The 17,420-nt window shown below is 48.7% G+C and overlaps 1 protein-coding gene across 1 annotated transcript in view; it reads left to right on the forward strand.

The window, feature by feature from the left end:
- The first annotated feature begins 9,535 nt into the window (after positions 1-9,535).
- Positions 9,536-17,420, forward strand: part of TUB (TUB bipartite transcription factor) — a 59,593-nt gene continuing 51,708 nt past the window's right edge. Inside the window, 3 exon segments of the mRNA XM_063095581.1 lie at positions 9,536-9,571; positions 9,574-9,692; positions 10,283-10,330. Of these exon segments, the coding sequence (XP_062951651.1) occupies positions 9,536-9,571; positions 9,574-9,692; positions 10,283-10,330 (203 nt within the window).

The following is a 17,420-nucleotide window of genomic DNA, read 5'->3' on the forward strand; positions in this document are numbered from 1 at the left end:
GGCATTTAGGCTGACAAGAAGCTTATGCCGAGATAAGAAGATGATGCTTTTATTGTCTGTACATTTGATTTTATGAAGCAGAAAGATGTCTTGGAAAGAGCACTGCAAAGAGAGTCAGAAGTTCAGAATTTGATTCTGGCTCCCCCATTAATTCCCATTCTGACTCTGGGCAAGTAACTCAGTTCTCTGGGCCTGTTTCTTCTGAAGTGGAAGGAACTGGACTGGTTGACAAAGCACTCTTCTAGCGCTGTTGTTCTGTGAGTACATGACCTATGGCCTCAGTGTGTTTTGTGATTGCAAAGGCCAAGGTGAAGGGATGAGAACAGGGCAGGCTGGAATTGGAGATGCTGGCCATGACAGTGCCAACTTTGGGGTTGCTGGACAGGGAGGCTGGGGTGGCTACCAGAGGCAGGTGGCTGGAGGCCCTGCTTCATTCCAGAGCTTTTGCAGTGCAGCTACTTCTGTTTTGATGGATTTTTAGCAGGACAGGATGAAGGCAACTGAAATGGGTAGGAAAATAGGCAAGGAGGTACAGGGGACGAATGAGGAGTAGCTTTAGAGGTCAGTGAGTAGGGATGGTCTGTCTCCCATGCAGCTGGTGCGATTGTGGATCAGAGTGATTAGGGGATGGGGGGAGGATTCAGTTACGGACGTGAGGCAAAACCTTCTCAAGTCCTTTGGAACTTACTGACACAGAGGTTTGAAGTCATCAGGCACTGTGGTTTCCCAGGTAAAGTCACTGGATGCATTTGAGCGAGAGCAAACAGACCCTTGGGCAGGGACACTATATATGTGACCAAAGGTAGAAGGAAAGGCCAACTATACCCACAGTCTGGAGAACAATTGCCAAGCAGGGGCTTATGGATGCCTGTTGATACCTAATGCCTTCATTCTGGAAAATCTTGTGTTTTCGTAATAGATAAATGCCAACTGAGCCTGGGTTCCAGCTGGGAGATTCTGGCCCAGCATCTGCTTGGGAGAGATGCATACCTTTTCTCTTCATCCTGAGCAGTGTGCACTTCCCCCAAGGTGCAGCAGTTAGATCCCTAGGCTCAGGGTGTGTGTTCTCAATCAGCCACTCTGCAGCCTTGCTCAGGTGTTCTGGTCTTCTGATCAGAAGATGAACAAAGAAAACCCTAGATGTGTGTGTGTGTGTGTGTGTGTGTGTGTGTGTTGGGTTTTACTAGGAAGTCAGCAGGCATGAGGGAACAGCCTGTCCATGCTGTTGCCCCAGGGAGGCAGATTTCTGTAGGTGAACAATGCTAGAGAATTGTGGCAGCTGACCAGAACCTAGTGTCAGAATGAGGGGCACAGAGCTCAGGTCAGGCGGATGAGATCCCAGTATCTGGAGAGCCTTAGGAGCCAGGGAGGGCTGGCACCAGACTAACAGTGACCCAGGATTATCTCGTTACAAGGTCATATTCCTTGGCAAAGACTTAATCCCAACCTGGCTCTGCCTCCGTGCCCCCTCAGGCACTACAGACCAACTAAACAGCACACCAGGAATGCCAAGAGGGCACTGCCCTTGGCACCAGCTCCTCCCTCCACAGTCTAACATTATGGACAGTATTCCCTCCTCTCCATCACCAAGTGTCAGAGAATGCAGCGATAGGTCGAGCTCCCCTGGGAGAAGTCTCCTGTGAGTGTGTGTGAGTGTGTGTGTGTGCGCGTGCACCAGGAAGAATATATGTGGGGTGTGTGCACATTGAATGTATACTGATGAGTTTGTCCTCCTTTGGGAAGAGAGGTGTGTGGGCCACCAAGGGTGGCCACGTGGATGTGTGCAAGTGGTGTGTATCTGAGTGGAAGCAGGTGTTGGGGGAGACTTGACTCTGTGTGTGTGTGTGTGTGAGAGAGAGAGAGAGAGAGAGAGAGAGAGCTCCTGACAGGCCAGTTCCCTCCTTCTTTCGCCCCAGCATTTGGGGGGTGGGGGGTTAAGAAGTGGGGGGAGGGCGGGGACATTGCCCCTTGGCCGGGGCGAGACTAGGCGTGCTGGGGGCCATAGCCTGCTCGGACAGCCGCCTTTGCAGGTTCTGCACGGCTGCTGGACTCCAAAAGCGCTCGCCGCCTTAAGCAAGGCCCCGCGCAGCTGCCGGAGTCCGGAGTCCGCTTAGACCGCTGAGCTAAACAGTCCCCGTGTGACCTTGCGTGGTGAGCTGCGGGCCGGAGGACCCTTCCCCCCGCCAGGCGCATCCCCAAGGAGTCTGCTGCGAGGGGCTCTGGGGCAGTCCGGGCCGCATCAATGTTGGATGAGCCGGCGCTGCCTGCACCCGGCCTCGATACCATCTTCCTCGGTCTCACTTTAGTGTAACTGGAGCGCCCAGGGACCAGGCCGAGCCAGACTCGCGATCTTCTCGCGGCGGCGCCACCTGCGGGGGGACAGGAGTGGGCTGGGGAGGCTGGAGCAGGCCCCAAGGGTGTCCCGGGACGGGGTGGGGGCCGGCCAGTCCCAGTCTTGCAGGGCGGGGGTCGGTTCCAGTCTGGCCTCTCCTCGGCCCCTGGATCCGGGTGCCGGGTTACACCTCCTACCCCCTCGGGCCACCTTGTCTAACCCGGGGTGTCATCTGTCTGGCGGCGTGTCCTTGGGGCAGTTCAGTCCCATCCCCCCGCCTGGCTCTGGGGGTTTCCTGCTCGGGAAGGGGCTGGAGGGGCAGCTCGGCGAAGAGAGACCCCCTAGGGGAAGGAAGGAGAGTAGCAGCGACTGCGCGGAGCCTCCCACTACTGGTGAGTGTCCCGCGTCCCGCGACCTGCGACCGAGTGCGTGGGAAAACGGCCGAGGAGGGCAGAGGGAGATCGGGGGTCCAGACTAGCCTAGCTTGTGCCGCCGTGACCTTCGTACTCCGGCCCCTGAACTTTATGCCTAGTGACACCACAAGCCCCTCCGCCACCCAGGGCTTGCCCTAAGAGGCAGCGGTGAGGTGCTGGCCGTCCAGTGAGCACCGGGTGCTGGTTGGCAGTGGTTGGGTGAGGTTACTGCTGGGCTGTGGCCCGGATGGTGGAGCATGCACAGCCTCTCTGGTGGGCAGTAGATCTGGATTGGATCAGTGAACTGTGGCAGCAGGCTGGCAGCCTGTTTTTGTAAATAGTTTATTGGAATACGGCCACATCTATTTGTTTAAATATTGGCTATAGCTGCTTTCTTCACACTACAACTTCAGAGATGAGTATGGCTCACAAGCCTAAAATATTTACTTTCTGGCCCTTTAAGGAAAAGTTTGCCTACCCCTCTGACATAGTTCCCGAAGCATGCTCCCCTTTACCTGCCTGTCCATTCTCTCCCTCTCCCCCACACACCTGGGCACATCCTTCCCTCCTCCTTCTGCATGTCCCACACGCCTGGCTCACCCCAGGCTGTCCAGTGCTGTCCACACCTGGGCACATTACTTTGGAGACTGCTTACCTCACATCTGGTCCCCACTCCTCTCTCTAGCAAGAGAGGAAAATGATTGGACAACAAGCATTCCAGAACCCGGTAGATAGCTGAGGCGGAGGGAGGACACTTGCCTGACCCTGGGTTGTACATGAGCCCCTTCCTAGGCCACAGGAGCATGATGAGTTAGGTGGTGATGAGCACAGCTTCTCTAGGACCCTCATATCTATCTCAGAATATCTGAGAAGCTAAGCAGGCCAGTTCTGGGCATAGGCTTCCTGTCACTCCCCTTAGGGGCCAGTCCAGGAGCTGGAGACAGAGCTGAGTTCCAGTGGATCAAGGAGGAGATACTGCTGAGTAATCATATAATTAGAGGGCAGCAGTTTGCCCTGGAGGGGAGCCTGGGCACCTCCCCTGTCACTATCCTGCTGCTTCTAGACCCTGGGTCCCACTTGCCCCCTTTCCTCCAAGCCCCAAGTCTTTGTGACCAAAAATGAAATGCATATCTTTGGTTCCCCTTTGCACATCTGAGTTCAGGGGTTCATTTCAGGGGTAGGACAGGAGCAGAGGGAAACTCCAGGGACTAAAGACAGAGCTGCGTTCCTGCTGTGCTGTCACGAGGTGGCACTCTTGAGGTGTCAGTGCCTGCTCTGGAGCACTCTGGGCATTTCTGAGACCTGCTGGCAGTTCACAGGTCCAATTTCAGCTTGAAAAGCTGTGGTCACACACACTCTGAATCCCACCAGGCCTGACCAGCTCTATGTGCCTCTGAAGCAGCTCCTCAGCACCTCCAGACCCTGCAGTTCGGGACATTTTTACCATGTTGGCAGAGGCCATCTGGAAATACCTGCAGTTGTAATCACCTGCCTACTTATACTCCTCCCCCATAGGCACTCCTGAGGCCAGCTCACCCCAGCACAGAGTCTGGCACAGCCAAGAAGGCAGCAGATGTTTGGTGGTGAATGATGTGTAAACAGGGGAAAGTGTCGCCATCACTGTTCACACCATCATGGTTTGTCTAGTGAATGCTTTTCTAGTATCCACCTACCCTGATGGGAAGCCAGGGAGAAGGACCCAAGCACAGAGTGTACCCTGGGGATGGGGGTCGGTTCAGAGAGAGGAACAGCCTTTCCCCCTGAAGCTGGTTCTGGGTGGTGCCAGCATTCTAGGGGTTCTCTGGATAGGATGAGAGGCATGAGGAGACACAGTTAGGGCTGGAGAATGCTACTTATTTCTAGGTACAGTTTTCAGGCATAGCTGGCCCTCGTCTAGCACTGAGTGCAAGCAGGGATGAGAGACAAGGGCTGGGATGAGTTCTAGGGTCCATTGTGGCCTTGCCCCTCTCAACTGGCCCCACCTCAGGCCATTCCCAGAGCCTCCATCATTACAGGGAACAACGTGCGTCTGTCCAAGGATCCCAGGCATAGGCTTGGAGAGCTGTTCCTGTGTTGAGGGGACAGCCACCCCTCCCTCACTAAGCAACTGCTTCAGACAGCTAGGGGTGATGTCAACAAAGGACTTCCGCCCAGCCCAAGAAGGGAAGGACAACTGGAGTGAGGTCTTTACTTAGAGACTGCGGGTGATTGGGGACAGGGGGGTTCTTCATCCACTGCAGTCCCTAGAAAGTTGACTGTGTTCCATTTTATTGGCAGACTCCAAGTCAGTTTGTGCTCTTGGGTGTGACCTTAGGAAGGAGTCGTTTGCTGAATCCTCCCCCTGATGGGCTGGTGCCAACATTCAGGTGCCATTTCTCTGCCTAGAACAGGCTCCAGAGTAAGACTGGCATCTCTCACCAGGGTAATTACTGGTTTGGCTTCTATTCCATTCAAAACAGTAATCCCAGCCTGAGCTGGGTGTCAGATCTGAAGGTTGATTATTAGTAACATTTATCAACAGCCTCTCTCAGCTCCAGGCAATTACAGCTAATCTGCCATTCCTGCTCCCAGTCATGCAAAACTGCCAGCCTCTTCCCTGCCTGCCCCCTCCGTTCCCCTCTCTCTTTCTTCTCCCCTTCTCTCTCCTCAGCAACCAGTCTGGGGGAGGGCAGGGGATGGGAGCCACCTTATGAGTCACTGTCACCCTGGTACGTAGGGGGCCCATGTGCATGGGAGGTACCTGTGCTTCCCAAGCAATCATCATGTTGCAGAGTCTTGTGAAATCTGAATCTGATTCTGTCAGAACTGAGAGGAATCCTTGCAGTTGACAGGCGTGAAGCCATGTCTTCTGGCTCCTTGTCTTATAATATGCTTTCAACTGCATCAGCATCCCTCCCACCCCTGACTCAGTCTGTCCCTCAGTTCCAGGGCTGGGTCTAGGGTGAGGCAAGAGAGGCATTTACCTTCGGTGCAAAATTTAAGGTACCTCCAAAAAGATCAGTAATCAAGATAATATTTTGATGCAATATTTCTTTAAAAATCAAGATGAATACAACAAATACATCCATAACAAACAAAATCGAAATTTTAATAAAGACAGGATCCAACATTGAACTTTGTAGGACTTGCCCTCACTTGCCTTACCCTAACTTTTGCATTAATTTTGACTTAAGTATCGTATCTCTTGACCACTGAGCTTTTGGGCACATCCTTAAATTCTGTGCCATAGGCGAGTGCCTCATTCAGTTCATCCTAGCTCTGGCCCTGCTGCCCTCAAAATTCCAGCTGGGCCCTAACTCCCAGCTGCCTTCAGCCTTCACTGTCTACTACTGAGGGGGCTCAGATTCTCCCTGAGCCTGGCCCAGGGCAGCAGGGAACCCAGGGGGCCCTGTCCATGGGCTGTCCATCCTGGGTGCCTGTCCTCTACTCCATCCCTCTGGACTTTCAGCCTTCAGACACCTCCAATAGGGCCTACAGGTTGCCCTGGCAACTGCTGTGGTAATTGGAGGACAGAACACGCTGGCTTGCTCCACTCCTATAATGACATCCAGCCAGGGCTGGACAAGTGCAGACACGCCTGACATTGTCCCTGACACACTAAAAGGAAACGGAAATATCGCTGGACACGTACAGAGGTGGGGAAAATTACATTTACCTGGATTCCTCCCAGGGAGAGGACAGCATGTGGCTGAAGGAAGACTGTGGTGCTCTGTTTGTGACAGGGAGGTGGAACGCTGGAGTAGACATGGATGCTTGCTAACCAGCCTTCTGCAGAGGGTGGGTCTCACTCTCTGAAGGGCTTCTGTTGTGCTGAGCAGTGTTAGTCAGCAGATGCACACCTGTCACCAGAGAGTGCCCTCTCCCTGCCCTCCCCCAGGCTGTGCTCAGCTTGTCTAAGGGTTAGACAAACATTTCAGAAAGATCAATGTTGAAGGGGTGCCCAGGATGCCAAATTGTATCTGGGACTCGAGGCATTGTCATATTGAAGTCCAGGCCTAGGTCAGGCAGCCACTCATTGTCCTGATTGCCCGTCACAGTGGGAGCCTGAGGGTCTCAGGTAACATGCATCAGAAGCATCTCTGCCCTGCATGTTCTGCTCTGTGATCTCCCTTCTGGGCCTCCAGTCACCACAGAGCCAGCCGGTCACCCAGCCTGGCAGTTGTGGGTCATTCCTGTTCCTCCATGGCTAGGAACAGGTCACTTCTATTCCTCCTATCCACTCTGCCACTTACTGGGCAAGCCTCTCCCCTCTCTGAGCCTCAGTTTCCTCTTCTGTGCGATATCGATAATAGTGCCCTCCTTAGAGGGTTTTGCTCACCATGAAATGAACTGATGCAAAGCACTGTGACAGGCTGAAGAGTCATGTTCTGCAGGCCTGAGGACAGAACTAGAACCCAAGGGCTGTGTGTTTGAGCTTGAACTGAAGAGGAGATTGCCAACTACAGTGGGGGAGGCCCACCCTGGGAAGAGGGAGCACCCTGATGCTCGAAGTGTGCACAAAGGGACTTCATAGTCACCCATCCCTCAGTTTATCTTCAAAAGGGCTGCCTTCCCCAGGGAGGTGTGACCCTTGAGGGATGGAGTTTATCCAGCCCTGAGGTTCTGTGATTCTTTCTGTCCATCCTTCCCAATCCTCCCCCAGGTGTCATGGCAGAAGCCTCAGTAGCAACTGGGCCCCACGGGCCAGCCTTGAGGTGAGGATGGGCCTCCTTGAAGGAAGCTGGCTTCACCTACAGTTGATAAGTCCACCTCTTTTTCCTGGTCCACTTTCCCTGGTTTAACCCTATAGACCGATGTATAACCTGAGAGCTTCAGCAGGAAGAGGACAGGGAGGATGTTGGCACTTGAGAAAGTGTTGGCTTGAGCATCGATTCTGAGATGCCCTTTGACTCTGACTAGAAGGTTCCATCCTGCCTGCAGCAGGACAGAAGGCATCTGAAAGAGCATTTATGAGAGATAGAGGGATGAGGCCTCCAATTTCAGGTGCACGCACACATACACTTCCCCACCCAGCAGCTGCCTGCCCGCCGGATGTCTGAGCACATACCCCTTGCACTGACTTCTCTGAGGCTGGCTTTGGAGCTTTGAGGCATGTGTCAAGGTAGAGAGAACAGCAGACTGCATCCTGGGAGACCTGGTTCTGGCCTTGGCTCTGACATTTCCTTCCTTACACCTGATTTTCCTAGCTGGAATATGGGAGGGGGTTGGGGAAGGGATGAGATGCCCTTTCAGCTAACAGTCTGTGATTTTTTTGTTTCCTGGAGGCCATGAGAGTTCACAGAATGGACCTACTTTTGCACCCTCCTCCCCCAACCACTTACAGTCTCTCCACAAGACTTTATCAGTCTGCTTGGCAGACTAGGGGCCTAAGTCTCCAGGGTCCAGTCAAGGTAGCATCAGCAATGTTAGGTTTTGCATCTAGGTATCACTTTTCCCTCAAAAGTTTGAAATTGGATCCCATAGGTTCCTAATTGTTGTTCCAAGTTCTCATTGAAAACCTGGGAATAATTTTTACAAGACCATGGCCAAGGATGGACGAGGAGGGGAAAGAAGTGGGGCTGGAGGCAGGTGAGGGAGGGACAGAAGGTAATGACATCAGAGAGTTAGAGTGAGGGCTTGGTGGTAGATGAGGCTGGAGGGGTTGGCAGGAACCTCAGGCAGAACAGAGAAGTTTAGATTCTGTCCTGAGGCAGCAGGGAGCTTCCAAAGGGTTTATGCAGAGAGTCAGGGGTGTTGTGGGGTAGGGACATTATCAGATTTGCATTTAGAAAGCTCACTCTGGTTCCAGTTGGAGGATGGATTTGAGAGGAGCAAGTTAGAGTCAGACATCATCCTTGTGCCAAGATCTGGGCAACAGACTGGGAGATCTGATTCAAAAGTGGGTCTAGGGAAGGGGGATGGGTAGAGTTGAGAGATGCTCAGGAGGTAACATCAGAAATGCTTGATGATTGTCTGGAATGGTGGAGGAAGGTGGGCAGGGAAAAGCAGGAAGCTGCAATGATGCTGTCACTCACAGACAGAAAGTATAGAAGAAACGGGCAGCCTCCCAGGAAGTCCAGGACTGCATAGTTTAGTGGGAAGTGCCGTGGGACATCCAGGGCATTGTCTCCGGAGGACAGGTAGATGGAGGGCTCAGTCTAGGAGAGGCCTGGGCCCACCATTCAGACCCGGATGTTCTCAATGTAAGAGTTGTGGGAGGTGAAGCCCTGTGAGGGGATGAGATCACCCCAGGCGCACTTTAGGCGGAGTGAGAGGACAAGAGGCTGAGGATGCAGACAAGCAAATCCTAGATCCCCCATCAGCCCCTAAAAGGCACAGTGTGTAGCCTCCCAGCACAGAGCCTGACCCCTAGCACAGGGCTGGCGTGAAGAGGACAGCACTGAATGTGTCCTCTGGCTGTGGTTCATCCAGATTGGGCCTTTGTCCTCAGTGCACTTGGTTCTGCCTGGGTTGCTATAGTAACCTACAGATGCAGGGATACATGGTCTCAGCGTTGTCATGGAAACCAGCAACTGGGTGTCCCTGTGTGGCATGGCCACTGAGACCTTGAGGATTCAGCCTGGTGGCGAAGGGTTTGGGAGGGAGACTGACCAGCTGCAGAAGGGTTTCCAGGTCCTCATTAATCAGTGATGGCGGTTTTTAGTCTGACTGTTGCCACGGTGATGAAGGGAGACACCCAAGTGGGCTTGTGCTGGCTTCAGCACTGAGCTGAATGCAAGGAATTTCAACAGGCTTCGTATGCAGCCTGGAGCAGGACCGTCCTCCAAACTCTCTCTTTCCTCTGGCCACCATGGGGGTCAGGACACCTTTGCCTTCTTTCTGGGTTTGCACTGTTTTGCCAAGACAGGGATTTTGTTCCCAGGAGGCACTCCCCAGCCCATGGGATCTCAGCATTCAAAGCAGCACAGGAAAGCTGGGCCCCTGAAACAGGGCCACCGAAGAGATCGGTAAGCACTCAACACCCCTGCCTTTAGCCCATGGACCCCAACCCTGCGTCACCTCCACCCACCCCCGTCATCGACCTCACCCCTTTGTAGTTCCAAGGCCTCCCCTTCCCTCTGGTGCTGCTCCGCTTTCACTACATGGGATCCCATAGCCCATCCCCTCAGGGGATCAGGGAGGCCTCATTACTCCAGCATCTGCCCAGGATCTCAGGGGGACCCTTCACCAGGGGAATGAGGGCTTCTCCCCCTCGCCTCAAGTCCTCTGGCAGCTCCGTGTTCTTGCCCTCTGCCTCTTCTGGTGGGCTCCTCCTTCCAGCATCTGCCTGTCCTCCCACCCCCACCCCAGTGCCTCATTCCTCTGGCTCTGGTCATTACCGCCCTCATTCTGGACGGCCTGCCTGCTGTCCTGGGCCCAGAGGAGCACCCTATGGAAGTCCCTCCACCCTGACCCATCACTTAGCTCACCTACTGGGGCAGCTGAGACCGGGCCATTAAAGAGGCCTTAAGTGACCACAGTCTGGCCAGGCACTGCGCAAGGACGATGAGGTGAGGCAGCAAGGGTGTGGAGAATCACCCCTTCTTTTTCTCCTCAGGAGAACAAGCAGGAAGAAGTACTGGAAGGAAGGAAGGGAGATCGCTCGGTGAGCTGGCAGGGGAGGAGGGGTGCTGGCCCTGGGAAGGGGACATGCCCACGAGACTATGAGGTGGGGTGGTGGGGAGGACGTGGGTGGCTCGGTGGCCATGGATCCCATGTGTGCTTGGGGGTCTATGTGTGCAGTGTGGTTTGGGGGGTGTGACCACTAGGCAAAGTCTGTACTTAATGGTGCTGTTATGGCCTTTGCTTGTTCCTCTTGGACCCTGCTGTGGTCCTTTTGCCCTGACTCTAGCCAGGTGGTGTTCATGAGAGGACCCAGAGTCTGGGGCTCTGTTCACCAGCCTATTCTGGGACTCTCAGCCAGGCCTTCCCAGAGAGGAGGTGTCTTCCACATGTGGTCGAGCTATGGCCAGGATCACTGAGGGCATCATGGTGTTGGAGCCCACAGCTTCAATTGTCCCATCGTCCAAATACCAGACCTGGATAAACCTGCCCCAGGCTAGCATCCCCATGCCTGTCTTCTGCAGTCAGGAGATGGACTGACCAGGGCCTCATTTGTTGTTTGTGGATATTGGGGTCTCTAGCTGCCCTGTGAAGGAGGGGGCTCAGCCCTGTATAGAGATGAGCAAGACGATGGGATCATTTCCCCAGCTGCAGAGTGACTGCTGAGGATCCTTAGCACCTAGGAAATCTGCCTGCCCTTGCCAGGGACGAGACCAGAGAAATAGAGGGGCATCTGGGGCTCTGGTTTGCCCCCTCATGGGTGTTGGCCCTGGGATTCTGATGGGGTCTGTGACAATGCTGCCCTAAAAGGGAAGCTCTGTGGAGAACTGTGGGTCTCAGATGTGGCCTCATGGCAGGGACCTTTTCTACATGGATATTCTACATGCAGTCCAAACCAGGTTGACTTTTTAGCTAAAGGAAATCTCATGAAGAGAAAGATGGGGGAGGTGTATCACTTGGGCCTTCTTCAGAGGTTCTTGGGAGGAGGAGGAGGAGGGTGGGTGCAAGTAGTGAATTCCAAAGGGACAACTCTGCTGTGATGACTATAATGAGGCTTGAAGAGTTCAGCTCATCTGTCTTCTGCAGCTGGTGCATTTTGAGTGATGTGAGCTGATGAGAGTCTCCTTCCTGCATCCACCACCCATAGACTGTCAAGGCTGCAAGAGTCTTTGAGATCTCACATCCAACCCCTTGTTTATACAAGCAAAACTGAGGCCTCAGGGCAAGGTCACACTGCAAATTCATGGTAGAGTCAGAACTAGAACCCAGGTCCCCTGCTCTGGGCTCTTTCTCTGCACCACAGGCGAGGGAGCCAGCCTCGCTGTGTGGGAGTGAAGGGGCTTGTTGGGAGTGAGTGATCCTTTGGCTATGACCTTGCCTCATGGGAATGGAGGCCCTGAGCACAGTGTGACTATATATCTAACAGCTGATGGCTGGCTTGCAGGGACTCCTGGTCATACTGGGTTTCTGGGCAGGTCCTTTTCTGGGATTTGGTACCTCTCTACTTCGCTCAGGAACCCCAGCACTACTCTGGCTCTTCCATGTTGAAAATGTCTGCCAGTATCCCTTAATGTCAGGCAAAACTGCATAATTCAAGATGGGGCCAACAAGCGTGACATTTCACCCATGATGACCAGTCCTCTTGAGGCACACGAGCTGTAAGTAGATGGACAAGGGAGGTGAGGAGTCAGGCAGCCTCAGGGTTGAGGGCTGAGTTATGGGGACATATCTCCACAGGTTGGGAATAGTCATAATTAATGGCAAAGTTAGATGGTTCAGCAACTTAGGGATACAAGAGAACCTTGGCTCTTGGCTCACAGTGTTTTCATGTTAGTTTTTACCACCCTACTGGGAGCTCCATGTCCATGAGGACAGTGCCTCTGAGCTTCTTGTTGTCTTCAACTTGTTGAATGTCATCTCCATTTCCTCCACCCCTTACTGGCATCTTTTCATTTAAAATGGTTCCACCTCTGAAATCTTCATCTCTTTGTACCTCCTGTGCATTCTGTCTCCCTCACCTCTACTCTGTCTGTTCATAGAGACCTTCAGGCTCCTGAGTCCTAGTTTTTCTCCTTGCTCTGAATCAATTCTTGTTCCTATCCTATCTGTACCCTACAGCCTGTCACTTCAGCTGCTCACCATTCACCACCTGGTCCCATAGTCTCACACCCTAACTTTAGAACATGGTAACCACCTGCCTTCTCTAGTCCTGGTTTAAAGGGGTGGATCCCTTCCTGAATAGACACTAGTCCAAATTCATGGTTCAAGCCTCAGCTGAGCCCCCAGCAGTACCCAGCAGTCCTGCTGCTTAGGCCAACTCCGGTTCCCCCACAGCTATATCAAAGTTCTCACATAACATGCTACTTTTCATACCACAGCTTCCGCACTCATTCCCAGCCGTCGTCAACCCAGACTCTTACCTTCACCGGGAAAAGAAAACTCATCAGGAGCACATTTCCTTAGCCTCTGCCCTGGGCTCCAAACTTACCCACATCCATACCCATGTATGCCTTTCCCCATGATATTGAGAGCTAGGTATTACTCTTCCATTTAACCTCTCCACCAGAGATCTCATAACGCTTCACACCTGCCTGCCCACCCCCAAGCATCTCGCTCTGTTGCTTATTCCTGTTGCTGTCCACTTCCTCGCCTCCTGCTGAGGCCTCAATCCACTACAACCTGGCTGCTGCCCCTACCTCACCACCCGTGCTTCTTACACCAGTAAATCTTATTGCAAATCCAGCTGAAGCCTTTCAGCTCCTGTTGGATGTTCTGCTCCCAGCAGCCAGCGTTTGACATAATGAGCACACTGCCTTCTGCAACTCTCTCCCCTTGCATCCCGTGACCCCACACGCACCTTGTTTTCTGTCCTCCATTCTGATTATTATTTCTCAGTCTTCTTTGTGAGAATTTCTTCTTCTGTCCTGGCCTCTTTTCTCCCTTTCACCTGTTTCTGGTGATCTCATTGATTACTATGGCTTCAACTTCCATCTCTAAGAGAAGTCTAGAGCTGCTCCCTAGACCTTTCTCCTTAGTTCCACCCCCGCCCCATCCCACCCTCAGTTCTATCAGGTTTTGCTTCATGTGTATTGACGTGCTGTTCTTCAGTGCATAAACATTTAGGATTGTTGTGTCTTCACAAAGAGTTAAACCTTCACCAATATTGAAATGTCCTTTTTTATCCCTGGTAATATTCTTTTTTTGAAGTCTAATTGGTCTGATATTAATATAATCACTCTAGTTTTCTGTTGATTAGTGTTTGCATGGCTTATGTTTTTCCATACTTTGACTTTTAACTTCATTGGCTTTGTATTTGAAGAGGGTTTCTTTTAGACAGCATATAATTTTGTTCTTTTTATTCAGTCTGACAAATTTGGTTTTTTAATTGGAGTGTTTAGAACATCTGAATTTGATGTTATTATCAATATATTCAGTTTAAATCTACCTTCTTGCTGTTAGTATTCTATTTGTCCCACCTGTTCTTTGTTCCTTTTTTCCCTCTTTCTTGCTTTCTTTAGAATTGAGTATTTTTTACAATCTATTTTATTTTCATTCTTATCTTCTTAGCTGTAACTCTTTTTTTGTTTGTTTACGTTTTTACTTATTTGTTTTTAGTGGTTGCTGTAAGATTTACAATATATATCTTCAACTTACCACAGTCTATCTTCAAATAATACTATTATGAATATCATGTGAACCTTACAACAGTATAATTCTATCCCCCTTTGAGATATCATTGTCATGCATTTTGTGTCTACTTGTGTTATAAACCCAACAACACATTATTATTTTTGCTTTAAACAATTATCTTTTTGTAAAAAATAACATTTATTGGGACATAATTCATATACCATACAATTCACCTATTTATGGTATGCAATTCAATGGTGTTAAGTTGTGACTATCAGTAAAATCAATTTTAGACATTTTCATTACCCTCCTCTCCCCCCCCAAAATCCCTATGCCTTTTCCTTTATCACCCCCAGGGCTAGGCAACTGCTAACCTACTTTCTGTCTTTGTAGGTTTGCTTGTTCTGGACATTTCATATAAATGGAATCACAGAATATGTGGTCTTTTGTGACTGGCTTCTTTCCTTAGCATATTTTCCAAGTTCAGCCATGTTGTAGCATGTATCAGTACTTCATTCCTTTTTATTGCTGAATAATATTTCATTGCATGGTTATACCACATTTTGTTTATCCATTCGTCGGTTAATGAACATTTGGGTGTTTTTACTTTTTTAGCTATTATAAAACATTTGGATTCAAGTTTTTGTAGGGACATACGTTTTCATTTCTCTTGGGAATATGCCTAGGATTTATGTTCAGCATTTTGAGAAACTGCCAAACTGTTTTCCAAAGTGTCTGCACCATTTTACATTCCTACCAGCAGTGTGTGAGGGTTCCTAGTTTTCTACGTCCTTGCCAGTACGTGTTGTTGTCTGCAGTTTTAATGACAGGCCTCCTAGTGAGTGTGAAGTGGTGTCTCATTGTGCTTTTAATTTCCCTGATGACTAATAATGACTAATGACGTGTTTATAGGCCATTTATATTTCTTCTTTGGAAAGATTTCTATTCAATCTTTTGCCCTTTTTTGTTTGTTTGTTTGTTTTTAAAGATGACTGGTAAGGGGATCTTAACCCTTGACTTGGTGTTGTCAGCACCACACTCTCCCAAGTGTGCCACAGGTCGGTCCTTTTTGCCCATTTTTAATTGGGTTTTTTGTTGTTTTATTATTGAGTTATAAGCATTCTTTATGTATTCTAAATACAAAACCCTTATAAGATATATGATTTGCAAATCTTTTATTCCATTCTGTGTTGTTTTTACTTTCTTGATACTGTCCTCTGAAACACAAAGTTTTAAATTTTTAGGATGACTAATTTATCTATTTTTTCTTTCGTTGCTTATGCTTTTGGTGTCATATGTAAGAAATTATTGCCTAATGGTCATGTTGATTTATGACTATGTTTTCTTCTAAGTATCTTATAGTTTTATCTCTTACATTTAGGTCTTTTATTCATTTTGAGTTAATTTTGTTATTGGTGTGAGGTAGGGTTTCCAACTCGTTTTTGTGCATGTGTATAACCAGTTGTCCCAGCACTATTTGCTGAAGACTATTCTTTCCCCATTAGGTGGTCTTGGCATCCTGTTGAAAATCAATGACTGTAAATGTGAGTTTATTTCTAGACTTTCAATTCTACGGCACTGATCTGTATGTCTATCTTTATATCAACACCACATTGTCTTCATTACTGTAGCTTTGCAGTAAGTTTTGAAATCAGGAAATATGAGTTCCCCAACTTTGTTCTTCTTTAAGATTGTTTCGGATGTTCTTGGTCCATTGATTTTTGTTTTTTTAAATAAACTTTAGGATCAGCTAGTCAATTTTTGCCAAGAAACCAGCTGGTATTCTGATGGAGATTGCATTGAATCTGTAGATCAATTTGGGGAGCATTGCCCTCTTAACAATATTTAGTCTTTTAATCTGTAAACAAGATGTCTTTTTATTTATTTAGGTCTTCTTTAATTTCTTTAAGTTTGTAGTTTTCAGTATGCAACCTTGCACTTCTTTTTATAAATTTATTCCTCAATATTTTATTCTTTTTAATACTCTTGTAAATTAAATTTTTTATAAATTTCATTTCTGAGTTGTTCATTGCAAGTGTATAGAAAATAACTGATCTTTTTTATTGGTCTTGTATCCTGCAAACTTGCTGAACTCGTTTATTAGTTCTAATAGTTTTTTTAGTGGATACTTAGATTTTCTTTATACAAGATTATGTCGTCTATGGATATAGTTTTACTTTTTTCCTTCTAATAAGGGTACGTTTTATTTTATTTTCTTGCCTAATCATCTTGGCTAGAACCTCCAGTACAATGCTGAATAGATTTTTCGAGAGTGAACATCTTTGTCTTGATATTAGGGGAGAATGCTTTCCACCTTTGACCTTTAAGTATGCCAGTTGTGGGTTTTCCATAGATTCCTCTAATCAGGTTGAGGAAATTTCTTTCTATTTCCAGTTTTTTGAGTGTTTTTATCATGAAAAGGTGTTGAATTTTGTCAAGTGCTTTTTCTGCATCTATTGAGATGATTATGTGGTTTTTGTCCTTTATCCAATTCAAGGCTTGTTATATTAATTGATTTTTAGATGATAAGCCAACTTTACATTCCTGGGATAAATCTCAATTGGTCAAGATGTATAATCTTGATGTTGCTGGATTCAGTTTGCTAGTTTTATTTTTAATGAGGAAAAAAAATATTTTACATGTACCTACATATTTACCGTTTCCAATGTTCTTCATATGTATATTCAAATTATCATCTAGTATCATTTTCCTTTTCCCTGAAAGATGTAGTTTAACATTTCTTGTAGTGCTGATCTGCTGGTGAGGAATTCTCTTAGTTTTTGTTTGTATGAAAGTTTCTTATTTTGCCCTCATTTTTGAAAGATGCTTTGGTCAGAAATCGAATTAAAATTAATGGGAGTTCCTTCCTTCCTTCCTTCCTTCCCTCCTTCCTTCCCTCCTTCCTTCCTTCCTTCCTTCCTTCCCTCCTTCCTTCCTTCCCTCCTTCCTTCCTTCCTTCCCTCCTTCCTTCCTTCCTTCCCTCCTTCCTTCCCTCCCTCCTTCCTTCCTTCCTTCCTACCCTCCTTCCTTCCCTCCTTCCTTCCTTCTCTCCACTGTCTCCTGGCTCACACTGCTTCTGATGAGAAGTGTACTACCATTTTTTTCTCTGTTTCTCTGTTTGCAATATCTGTTCCCCCACCGCACCCCCCTTGTCTGTCTGCTTTTAATATTTTTCTCTTTATCACTGTTTTTCAGCAATTTGATGTGGTGAGGTATCTCCATGTCTCTTCCTTTTGAGGTCTTTTGAGTTTCTTGTATCTATGGGTTTATAGTTTTCACAAAATTTTGAAAACGTTTGGATATTATTTCTTCAAATATATTTTCTGCCTCTTCTCCCCCTTTATTTCCCCCTGGAACTTCAATTCCATGTATATTAGCTTGCCTGATATTGTTCCACAGTTCACTGATATTTAGGGTTTCTTCTTTCAGTGTTTTTTTCTCTCTGTGTTTTATTTTGAAATATTTCTGTTTACATTTTTGACTTCACTAATCTTTGCTGTGTC

Source organism: Cynocephalus volans, chromosome 4 (assembly GCF_027409185.1).
Source record: "Cynocephalus volans isolate mCynVol1 chromosome 4, mCynVol1.pri, whole genome shotgun sequence".
Lineage (NCBI taxonomy): Eukaryota > Metazoa > Chordata > Mammalia > Dermoptera > Cynocephalidae > Cynocephalus > Cynocephalus volans.